We start from the raw sequence: 12824 nt of genomic DNA on the forward strand, positions 1-12824 counted from the left end.
TTAAACATTGTTGGGTAAACTGTTAAATAAACCTGGAGTCTATTATCATTGCCACCTTCGGCTCCTGACCATCAATGAATCCCGCGGAGACGGTTTGGTAAACAGTCCGCCCTGGTGGGCCGGGGGGGGATTGATTGTATTACCTGGCTTTCTAATTGACATTGACTTGTTTTTTTTCCTAAAAGCACTCGAGGTTTTCTTGTGCCACCTGGGACCTCTGGTATAATAGCGCTTAATTAGAGATCATAAACATTTAAGTCTTGAATTTGGTGAACAAATGAGCACCTGCTCCCTAATTTTGTCTTAATAACTGCGTTAAATAACTACAAAGTCGGAAAATTATTTTATCAGAATCTTCAACCACCCCCTCTCCCAAAATAATGAAAGGACAGATGTAAATAATACAAAAACAAGAAACGATCTGTTCGCAAAATCTGATTAATTGAAAGTATTTCAACAATTTGATCGTTACTAAATGAATTTTAAACAGTGCATTCGGAGTTGGGGACATGGAGTCCGGCATGTACTGTACGTGTATAATGATTTACACAATACATTTGGTCTCGAGACGGAATGACGGTGGGATTTTGTTATGCAAAGTGCTCCAGACAGACCGAAAAAAGCAATCTGCATAATAAGAAAGAGAACACAGCACAGCAAAAGACCAAACGCACACACTCTCATTAGAAAACAAAAGTCAGTGCACGGCCATCATTACTGGAGACATGCTTGTATTTAGTTCAGCGGTTATGAAATGTTGCGATAGGGAAAATCATTCCAAGCACAACAGAAAGTCAATTTTTCCCTCCTAAATTGCTCAAAGTTGCACATTCTGGATGTCTCCAGTAACAACAAGCGTTTCCACTTTCCCCAATGTGACGCATAAATTAACAACACAATAGAGATGTCCCAGAGCAATCTGCTGTCTACCTCAGATGAATGAAAGATTTTTAATGGCTCAAAATTTGTTTTATGACAACAATGCGGATTCTTTGCTTATTTAAAACCCATTGTAATTAAAGCACGACAGGTGCGGATGCCACAATAAACATGAACGACTGATTGATGAATGGTTTTGAAACAAAAACAAATACAATTAATTACCAGTTTCTGTTGTTCAAAAGCTGCCTCAGTCTATACAGCTGGAATTTGGAGCTGTTAAAACTCTTATTTTCAATATATAGTCAATATTTTTCACCATAGGACATCCCTATAGGACACATGTGTGAATGCCTGTGTGTGTGTGTTACTGCACTCAAAAGCAAACCCTTTACCTACAGGTGAATCACCTGGCTCCAGCTACAACGGGAGGAAAATGAGTCATGGTCATGAGGTCATTGCATACAGGAATGAATGAGCATCAGTCTGGTTTGATACTGTCACATGTTCAAGCGTGTTGGCGCCGATGTTCATGAGACACCGCAGGTGTGCTAATGTTGCGTCCCACCTACCTCCTCGATGTCATTGTCCAGTGCGATGATTTCCAGGGGCGTCGTCAGGTTTGAGCTGCCTGAGATGGTTGTACCCACCGGCGAAGACTCACTCACGTATCCCTGATAGGTGGCGAGCTGGAAGTACGGCGCCTGGTTGTTCTCATCCAGGATCTCGATGATGAGGTCGGCGTAGGCCGGGAGGGGGTGTCCGTTGTCCTGCTCAGCCTAAAAACAAGGGTTTGACAGTGTTGTCTTGCTATTAGTTGCCTGAAAACCAGCCAGACACTGACAGAAATGTGGGAAAAACTGTTTCAGTTGCTCCCGTTCTTGCAATGACTAATTTCTCTCTGTCATTTGATTCCAAAAGATCAATTGATTTAATTTAATTGGGGGGCACTTAGGATTAAACAGCAGCTACCAGAGCACTCAATACAACTACCATGATTTAAAGGGAAGCCATTGTAATTAGACTATTGCTACCTCTTCAAATGACTGACCACAGACAGGAAACAGCTAACGGGAAATATTACTGGCTGTCATCATTAAAATTTACTATTTTACCAGTTACCATAACATGTATGTTTTTGGTGTAACTTCCCCATCATCAGGTCAAAGCAGCATCAATGCAGACCCTGATCATGTTTCTCCTTGCATCTGAAATAGGTTTTGTAGAAGCTATTTCTCTTCAGTTCTGTACAAAAAGGCTTTTTCAGATGTGGCTGCAAACTAGCTATTAGTCCAGTTGTGCTATACCCCCACCAATGTTATTACAGCAAAATAAAGAGAGCTTTTTTCCCCCAAAGGTCGTGTCTGGAGGTCTTGGTGGGGTCAAACCAAATAGCCCAAGTCTGTCAGTGAGCATCTCACTGCACCCGCTCTCATCATTGCACATACGCTGCTACTGGGATGCTTCAGGAACACTTAAAAGTGGAGCGGTGGAGTGAGGCTACATCAGTTCAAACCATGACCTGGAACTAATTCTACGCATTAGCCTCCTTTCAAAGGGCTCGTGTAGAAGAATACTAATTACAGCACTAGAATAATTTGTTGTTTTACTGATAATCGACTCAGGGGCCACCTGCCATGCTGCTCTTGTTTGCCGTGACTTTGGATTTTTACCCTAATATGAATTCTGCGGAGCCAGGGGAGTTTCATCACAGTTCTCCGCCCCCCCCCAAAAAAAAGTTTAACGATGGGGGGTGCCCAACAAAGCATCCCAAACAAACACCTGAGGGAGAAATGCAGACAACACATGGTGCCTGGAACTCTCCATCACACACACACACACGCACACAGAATGACAGAAAGGTTGGGTCTGGGATTACAACATTCCTTGGTGGTTTAGCTTTCTAGCTATGTCCTTATGTCTGGAAGCCATTGCTTAATGACCCCCATCGAGCCTGTTGGTCATTGACCGCTACAAAAAGTCACCGTGTATCACCCCGACATCACTCTCTCACTGTGACTCCATCATTTATGTCATCATACTGCATTTTATTTCTCCTTTAAAAACTCAACCCCTTTCTTTGTCTGTGTTACCCACAGAGACTTGTCTTAAATATATTCTAATTCTGGTCAATGTAACAAATGATAAAGAGGAAGAGTTGGGGACAATCTGATGTCATCATGGGACTGGACTGCAGCTTAATCCTTATTCAGGTCTGGGGGTTGGTCAGACAGCCTCAGAGAAGTCTGCTTGGTATAAGAGAAAATAATACCAACTCTAACCCTAAGATGAAGAAGGAGCCTTATTGTCATTATACACAATTGTACAATGAAATCAGGCAAGGTCAGCTGGATGATCAATCTTACTTTTCAGTCATTTACTTAAAATGGAATAATCCATGCACATTGATGCTGTACCAGACCAACAATGTAGTACCTGTGAATGCCAATGCAAACCTTTGCTTGACCAGAGGACACACTAACTAAATGTGAAAGGGCGATCCTCCTCGTGCTGGGGTTCGGTAAATTGCTCTGCAAACAGCGAAAGCCTGTTCACGATCGATTATTGCAGCGACGAATAAACCATCAGACATTGCAGCAGCTGGTCCGTCATGTAAAAATCCACTGCGTATTTAAGGAGAGTGGCACAATCATTGGAAAAACAATTGCAACTGTAATTTGTGTCCAGAAAATGTGAGAATTTATGTGAACATCGTTCCAAAGATCCTCCTGATGAAACGCAATGGCCTCATTTTGGAAATGGCTGCACCACTATGAATTAATCTTCGACTCAAACCAAACATGCTGCCTCTTAATTAAGCAACAACAAACTCATAAATACAGCTAACTGACTGGAATTATGTTTTTAATCACCTTGATGATGAGGGTGAACCTCTGATATAAGTCTCTGTTGATTGGTTGCAGAACGCGCAGCTCCGCTGTGGTTTTGTTCAGGGAGAAATACTCTGCAAATGTGGCTGGGTGACCTAAAAAAACAGAAAATCCAGAAGGAAAACAACCCTTTTTAAATAAAACATCAGCCATAAACATAAAACCAATGTATTTACTGATGCATTTAAATGTCAGAAACCTACCAACCAGGATGTAGTACAGAATTCCGGGTCTGTTGGATGGAGGCTGGATGTTCCTGTCCATGTCCACGGCACGAATCGGGGGGGTCACGTTCAGTGGGTTCAATTTGCTCTGCAACAAGATGTGGTGCAGTCATTCGGCAAGCTGAAGAGGATCAGGCTCAGTGGCACCTCAGAAATGGCTTCTCTCCACTTTTACAGACAAACTTTACTGGCATTGGAATCTGATAACTTTTTAATTTTTATTCATTTAATCCTTGACTTCCATCATTTAACGAGTGTGTTTTCCTTGATAGTGGTTTTGTTATCGATGTCAGTGGGTCGTTGTCTTCCCACTTTAATTGCCGATTATGGCAGCAGTGGTTTTTTTTTTACGGCTGAGTCGTCACTGATTGCTTGCATTCCGTTTCTATACGCTGTTCTCATTTACGGTATGTTGGTTTAAAAGATGTTCTCTAACTAAAATCATCATCATTAGTATTAATCCATCAGTAATTATAATTAATCGTGGTTTTAATGGGTGCACAATCAAAGTGCTTGATTTTAAAAGTCAATTATCTACAGAAATTCCCTGGCTCGTATAATGATTTTGACTGCTTTCCTGATACAAACAGTATAACTCAGCCATTAAAAGACTACACTGATGCACTGCTGTGTTCGGCTATTACAGAAGAACTACTTGCTCATCCTCATGCATAATGTTCCTCCCACGCACTTTTGCATTGTGCTATGCTGAGAATTCCAAAGCCGACACACTTGAGCTTGTTTACATAAGTAGAAAAGTACTCTGTTCACCGTGCCTTAATTTAAAAGGCTGCAAACATTCAAAATGACAGAGCAAAAATTGAATCGCTTATCTCAGTTTTATGGACTGAGTTCCAATGTACATTATCCCTATAGAACACTGACCAAAACAAAGTACTCCCACTATATTTAATGAGCATTTCTTTTTAATTTCACGCCAAGAATTGGTCATGACTGTGGACTTTCCTGGTGCATACTGAGGCATGGCTAGCTGAGACGGTGTGTGTGTCCATGCTAAACTTTCTCATCACATACATGCCTAACTGCTCTAATGCAGAAGGAACCCTCCTCTGAGGACGCCCATTAGATCCTGCAGCTCTAGAGCAAACCCCCCCCCCCCCCTCGATTTTACAATGTCTGGAGGTGTGCTAAATCAAATCCCCCTGGCTCTGCACAATGATGATTAGCTGTAATACCCTCCTCTAGCAGTCATTATCCGGAGGACTCCAGAGCCAACGTTTTATCCCCCCCAAAGAAATAAATAAATAAAACCAGATTAACTTAATAATTCCTCTCTAGCCAACGTGGTTAATTACAACAAGCTCATCAATTATGAAGAGCGAAATCTCAATGTTGATGGGTATGATGGTACAATCATTACAATGTCAACTGAACAGATTGGTGCACAATAGCAAAACAAGGGCAGCAGGACAATTCAGAATAAACTCGGATGAAAAACACTTTTAACGAGGAAAATGGGTTAGGAGAGTAACACACAAGAACTATTGGGTAAAAATGAAAAGGTCTGGTGGAAAAATCCTGTTTGTGTCTGCAGTTGTAGGAGCACGATATAGGGAGGGAAGAGGAGATTTACCATAAATTATGCATGATAGGGATTTTAAATTAAAAAAACTCAGAACAAATGATCTTTCACCTATTGTCCTCTGACTGTGTCGTGATTGTGGAGATGTCATTTTAAAACTCCATAACCTCAGAGGTTCCACTAGTTTCTCAGTGAGAGCAATTTCATATTGAAATTTTAGTGAAAGTAAAAATGAAGACTCATGCTTTAATTTGAGTAAAACAAAGACAGCCAGTATTAGCTTGATAGCAGTATATTGTATTGTGTGATTGGTCAATGACTGGCCAGGTGCCTCTTCTGCATTCCCGCCTTTTCGAAAGGCTCCAGGGTAACAGTGGTGGGGTAGAATGATCTTCCAAGGTCACCGTAGCCCTTTAACTCCAATTTCTTGGCCCACCTAACCAGAAAATGTTCATGGACTGAGCAGACGGAGACAACAGAGCAACAGGTGGGCTGCCTTTATGCAGAGGGGCTAACGCAACACGCAATTACAGCTGTGGCAACAGTTCACACTGAACACGGCAAATACTACACAGCGCTAACACGAATGCAAATTGTCTGGCACAGCGAAAGAGACAGAGCTGTATGTATGAGGACACAAACCCGCACACAGAGACGGGCGTGTCAAAGTGACCTGTTGGAGGAGCAGCGTGTTCGCACCTGCCTGATGGCCACCTTCTTACCGGTTCAGTGAATTCAGGGATAGCAGCGCGGTAGGAGAGCGGGTTGCAGTCACGCGTGTTGTTCACTAACACACACGGCAGGAACATGGGGCCCAGGTCGTCTCCATCCAGAACGTCCACGGTCAGGGTGGTTGTAGCCGTTCGCCTGTTGGGTGGGTAAGGTGCTCGGTCCTGGAGGATGAATTTAAAAAAAAAAAAAAAGAAGCTTTAAATATTTACCTTTAAACTCAGAGGGTTTGCTGCGTTGTGCAGAAGGGCTAAACACAGTCTGAGCTAAAATCAATATCAGGTTAAAACCACAACGGAGCCCTGCAGATGATCTTCAGCGTATATCTCAGCAGTGGACATAATGGAAGCTTAGTGCAATGCAATGATTATTCTTTGCTTCTTTATTTCAAAGTCTCTTTTCTTTCATTTCAAACAGCGGATTATCAAAATTGGAATTTTGATATCTTGTCAAAACGGTGCATTCATAATACCCTCATTATTGCTATCATGAAAAAGAAGGTGTAAAACAATAGAATTTTAATCCATATAACTTTCCTTCCATTGACACACAATAGGGAACCTGCAATCCGATATAAACACTCATGTCTGTCCGTCCATGGAAAAAGAATAGATGTTTAGTGTCGAGCAGAGTTCCAGCAAGCGTCCTGTTACCTTCCTTTTCTGCTTACTGGGCTAATGGATCAATGCTTCGGCTCCCTCAAGCAGGAAATAGACAGAAAGGTTGGTGAGCAGTGATCGGCTGTGCTGCAGAACATGTTCCATTTTAATGTTTTATTAGGATTATTAGGGTGAGGGATTAAGAAGTAATATAAATAATGTAAACCATCTAACTTTATTTTATATAACTACATGCATTTTACAAGAAAACTGCACGGGCAAGTCTTTAGTTCAGGCCAAAGAATATAAATAATAGCTTTCGTTGAGCACGAAATTGAATGCATGCAAAATAGCTCGTGCGAAACCACGACCTAGCCTGATAACGGGAAAAAAGACCAGGAGTTCCCAGACGCTTAAGGGAGTTTTCAGCTGACTCACATTAGCTTGGACAACAACCAGGTAACGTGTCCTCTCCTCGTAGTTTAGCCTCTCTGCCAGGATAATGTGCCCTGAAAGCGTGTTTCCAACGCTTACTGTCTTGTTGGACTCCTAAAACAGAGACACAAGAGTCGACATAAGATAAAAAGAAAGCTGGATGAGAGCAATAAGCCATGACTGCTGAAGAAATTTACAATGGTGCAGAGGGTGTTTGTCATGGCGTGACTTGTCCATATACCGGGTCATTGGGGTTGTAAAGGACGCTGTATTCTATGTGTCCATTAGGTCCATCGTCGATATCGGTGGCGCCATTATTCCCTGAGAATCCAGTGAAAATCGTTGTTCCGACTGGCGTGAGCTACAGAAAGTAAAAGAGAAGGAGAAACAAAGGTGAATCTACACGCACTTATGGCTGACATCCATTAGTATAAAACAAAACCAGGAGAGCAAATGTTGTAGTCAGCAGTGGTCTGCACACACTTATGCACACGCTGCTGAATAACAAAAAGCCAGTATGAGGAGAGGGAAGAGACTGCTGTTCCCTGGAGCACTCAGTGGAGGACCATGCAGTGGGCAGATGAGCTGGTGCAAGGGAGATAGTGATGTTCGTGCAGGGGCAGCTGCGATAACACACACTCATAAATGTAGAACACGCGATGACCATGAGGACTGAGGCATTTTTCAAACAATCCAAAAACAGTGTGAGACCTTATTGGCTCAAAAAAACCCAGATGAAATGTTAGCGATGGGGACTAATTCTGTTATCAGTAATTTGGGCTGACAGCAGCAGGTAGTGACAGCGATGCACCTGGACCTTTGGAGCGTGCAGTAATAGGCAAGCCAAAGCAAGATGGAGGTGCAGGAGTGTTGAGAGTTTGGCCTGTTAGGGGTCAAGTGCGGCTCACTGTTCACTCTCAGCACAGAAAGGATGCCTCTCTGCTCGATTAAACAAGCCTGACCACTCGAACGGTGCGATTCATGGCAGTGATCAAAACCACAGCAATGATAGAGCATCACAATGTCCTATTAGAATTCAGCACACAGTGTCTCGGTGTACACGCACTACAAGAAAAACAACAGATGCATCTTACCTCATTGACGGCAACATAGTAACGCGGCTGCTGAAAGCGGGGGATGTTGTCGTTCCTGTCCCTCACGACGATCCGCACCTCGTGGAAAATAACAGTACCAACCAGCTCGTTGGTGCACTGGACTTGCACCACTATGGTCATGATGTAGTTTGGGGGCTGGAAGAGAGAAATAAAAGCACCATTTATAAAAGGTGTGGGTTTATTTTCTTATTTTGTTTATACCCAATTCTAGTTTTTGATATAAAATCACACAATTGGCTGGTCACAACAAGCCAAGGATAACATGTTTGTATGTGTGTGTGTGTGTGTGCGCGCGAGCATAATCAGCATAATCTGAATAAAGAAACATGGATGATCTTGACCTATTGTGTAATCTGGTGTAACACAGCATGGATCACACCTCTCATTACTGGAGAAGGCCGCCTGCCATTGTTTCTTCCACCCCTGTCGTTGTCATTGGCCTTATGCCTGACATGTTCTCATTACCGTCTTCCTGACGGTCCCCCCCATACTGCATATCTATTCCATGCACTCCTGCACCACCGTGAACAGATAAAGCGCTTAATTCGAGAGCATTTGGGAAAATATTCCATATTCTGACAAAGCAGGATAACGTGGCAGATAAATGACTTTTCTATTCATCACCTCAAGTTGCAATAATGGGCAGCGAGGGAACCGACACCGTAAAACAAGCTGAAAGAAATGGAGTCCGAGTTCAGTGAAGCAATTCACATGATGAATTGTATCGTCTCGGCTGGTAATGCATTATGAATGAGTGTGATGATACCCAGCTCTTCAGGGAACTCAGCCTGAAGACTGCTGAGGAATCCAGAACTGCCGGCGGGAACTTTGAGGATATTATGATGGCCATCAGTTCACCAACCATAATCACCGGTCATTGATTATTATTGTTGTTGTAGTCTAGCCAGTCTTATTCCAGACGAGCGACAGTGTTTATGGTTGTGTGCAATAACCGTCACCAGTTTAGTGCGATTTTTTTTTAATGCGACATAAAAATCTATTTTTATTGAGAGCTTACGTCTCTGTCCAGAACGCGTCCTGTGCTGTTGAGATACAGCCGCTGCTGGGCCGGTTCCAAAATCACCCAATAGTCGTAGTTGTCCAGCAGAGTCAGCGAAATGGTTCGACCTGGATCCTGCGCACGGCCGTTTATCTGCATGTTTTCCACCAAGACGGTACCTGTGGCGAGGAAGGAATCCACTTTCAACAAAAGTTGGTGAGGATCCCAACCCTGGAAAGTTGGGACGCTTAAACAGTCTGAGGGACTGTTTAAGTGGTGATAAGACAGGAAGTGTTAAAAGGAAAAAAAAACAAAAAAACCTCTGTGGCTCATCTGAACACACAGTTGACGGCTCCCATTCTAGGAACTGGACATTCAATTAGGCAATGTAATTTATATGGTAAGACATTGCAGTAAAACGAGTGCACGTTAACACAGCTGGCAACGGTCATCGAGGTTTGACATCTGGTCCTCCTGAGTGTCTCAGAAGGTTTGAAAATGTCCAGAAAGATTAACCAAATTGACGATAACCAGGAAGGAATTCTAAGCAAAAACGAAGTCTGAAAATTAATGTTTGTCATTTTTAGGATAAAATGCAAACTGTCTCCCTGGAAATAAACCTTTGTGAAGGTACCAAGAATGTAGACTTTCACATATATTAAAATGGAACATAAACCATGTGCAGGTCTGATTTTGCGATAATGAACTTGATTCTACTTAACATTAGAAGCTATTAAAGTAGTGTTGGCACCTTAATGTGCTTTTTAATTACTTCACGCAACATTTTGTACTTTAGCCCTTCACAAAGTGTGTTTATTAATGTTGCACAGTCACTCAGATACTCTAAAAGGAGCACAGATGGAGGCTCTTACCTTATAATCATAATAATCTTGCCTCATTTTTATGCAGCTATTAATGAGTCTGCTCCCTGTTTGCCGCCGACTGGCTGTGATGCATGTCTGTGTTGTAATGACAAGGACCTGCAATTATCCGTCTCTGCGGTGCTAAACTGCATCTGAAAAATGGATCTTGTAGGGATTTAATTTAAAAGTCAAAAGACACTCCTCCACTTACAGCTGCATTCAGCTGGAGCACAGCTGTCTCGAAATACATCTGCCTTGGTAACTGGAAGCACATCTTTGTGAGGCTCTGAAGTCAGAAATTACATATTGTTCATAGTATTGAGACAGAGGGCACAGAGAGCCTTGTATCTATTTAAAGATCAGTAAATATAAAAGGTACATTATTTATACATGCATGGCTGTTCTGAGCCATTCTGACCATCTTTGCTTTAGGTCTGTCACTAGCAAACCAAAACTATGACCATGTCACCATAGGAACGGCTTCCAGAAATTCCATATTTGGAAATTGGATGGATGGATGGACCTCCTATCCAGTTTTAAAAACTATAAAGCCAAACACAACTTAACTTAACTTCAGTCTTGAACAACAGCTGTGCTACAAAGTCAAGAAACTCCAAAAGAATCATCTCCAACTGTTGAGGAAGCTGCCTAAACACACCCATTGCCAACTGAGGGGAGCTCCTTTACAACCACCATCAAATGAGAATAGACAGGATGTTGTTGCCATCTTAAATGCCTAATGGCTCCTTATAACTTTTGATATAATTTGACAGGAATGCCATCTGTATATTTATGCGTGCCTGCGGGAGTTAACTAGGAACAGCTGGTTCATTCTGTAAACACAGTTCTTGAGAAGCAGGTCTACGTCTGATCTCAGTGACTCGAGGGCCTTGACAAGGGCCCCTGAGCACAAGGAGTGGCATTGAACCATCTTTGAAATCCAGCTCAACCTCAGGTGAACCACAAACCTCTCATTTTTCTAAGGCAGCACAGCTCTGTCTTTGCGAAAGTGCATTTCCTGAAGGAAGACCGACATCACAATATTATATGCGTCCAGAATGTGGAATGTTGTGTCCTGGGGTCAGCCAGGGCAGATGTTGACACCAGAGGTGCCTTACGACAAAGCGTGGTCGGCAAATGATGAAAGTTGCCAGACTGTTCTCCAGACAATCCTATTAATTCCCTGAGACAAGTTTGTCCTACAACACTTTTCTTCCCTGTTGAATTCCAAAAGCAGCCTGGCAGAAACCATCCTTGCAACATGTGCCCCACATTTCAGCAAAGATTGAAACTCGGCAACCGAACTGAGGCCCGACGGTGACGTCAAGACACTGATGGTGGTCCCAGCACTACCACCAACAATGATTCAGCAGGAACAGAAAATTCTGCTAATCCACAAAATAATGTCCACTGTCTTTCCAAGCTGAAGCTGGTCAGTCTTCGGATTGCATATTTTTATGCAGTGCATTTTACTGGCGTTTTCACAGCAGGTAAATAAGACCATGACACAGGAAATCTGCTGCAGCTGCCTGAAGCTGATGTGTGAAGAGCGAATGATGGAATCTTATTTAAACGCAGCCATTTTAGAGCTTCATTTGAGGAGAGATTTAATGTGTAATGTGTTCCTGATGTCAAGCGGTTGTGCATTCACTCAGTGTCAGCTTGAAAGATGTCCCGGGCAATAAATGTCTCTGCCATCCTTCTTAACCGATCCTTTATGGAACTGTACATCAGAATCAGACCAGACATCTATCATACTTATTTTAAGTTAAGTGGAGAAGATGTATGAGTTTAACTTAGGAAATAAAAGGAAACCAGCAAAAACCAGCCAGAACTGGACCATCTTAGAGAGTAGAACTTGGTTGTCATCAATAATAGAGAGAAAAGGCCATCTAAATGGCAACTGAAAAGTTAAATTCCAAGTTAATCTTTTTTATTAAAAATATCTGTCCCTTTGGTGGACTTATTAGAGATAATGTATTGCAGGAGGCGGCATGGCAACAGGAGGTGTATTCTGGGTTGGCAACACAAATTAATGCAATTTATCTTCCACAATTACTCTGACTAAAATGAGATAATGGGTTATCTACATCCATCCATCCATCCATCCATTAACCAGGAGCCTATTCTTGTTCAGGGTCACATGATGGCTGGAGTCTACCCCACCACTAACTGGGTGAGAGGCAGGAAGGCACCAGTACAGGTCATCAGGATACACACACACACACACACACACACACACACACACACACAAACACACACACACACAAATATACCATATACGCACATGCAGAGGCAATCGAGATTCACTAAAACACGTCAACATTGGGTACCTGCTAGTTTTTAGTTTCTGCTGTGGGTACAGTCAACCTATTTTTGTTAAACAGTAAAAAGCCCCTGCAGAGAAAATCAATTATATAAACCTACTCAAGTAAATTAGTTGATGGACAAGAGGCTTTTGCAGGAGTGATTATCTACAAATATAACCAGAGATAAACAGGAAACGCATCATGGAAAGAAGACAGGTGCAAGACACACACACACAC

The 12824-nt window shown here is 42.5% G+C and overlaps 1 protein-coding gene across 4 annotated transcripts in view; it reads right to left on the bottom strand.

The window, feature by feature from the left end:
* pcdh15a (protocadherin-related 15a) overlaps window positions 1-12824 on the bottom strand; it is a 121918-nt gene that overhangs the window by 59919 nt on the left and 49175 nt on the right. For all 4 annotated transcript variants that reach the window (XM_029835286.1, XM_029835285.1, XM_029835283.1 and 1 more), the window contains 8 exons: window positions 9434-9594; window positions 8395-8550; window positions 7542-7661; window positions 7304-7414; window positions 6260-6430; window positions 3974-4082; window positions 3753-3865; window positions 1452-1658 (listed from right to left, as the gene is read on the bottom strand). In XM_029835286.1, coding sequence (XP_029691146.1) covers window positions 1452-1658; window positions 3753-3865; window positions 3974-4082; window positions 6260-6430; window positions 7304-7414; window positions 7542-7661; window positions 8395-8550; window positions 9434-9594 — 1148 coding nt within the window. The remainder of the gene's footprint in view (window positions 1-1451; window positions 1659-3752; window positions 3866-3973; window positions 4083-6259; window positions 6431-7303; window positions 7415-7541; window positions 7662-8394; window positions 8551-9433; window positions 9595-12824) is intronic.

The sequence above is a fragment of the Takifugu rubripes genome, chromosome 4 (assembly GCF_901000725.2).
Source record: "Takifugu rubripes chromosome 4, fTakRub1.2, whole genome shotgun sequence".
Taxonomy (NCBI): Eukaryota; Metazoa; Chordata; class Actinopteri; order Tetraodontiformes; family Tetraodontidae; genus Takifugu; species Takifugu rubripes.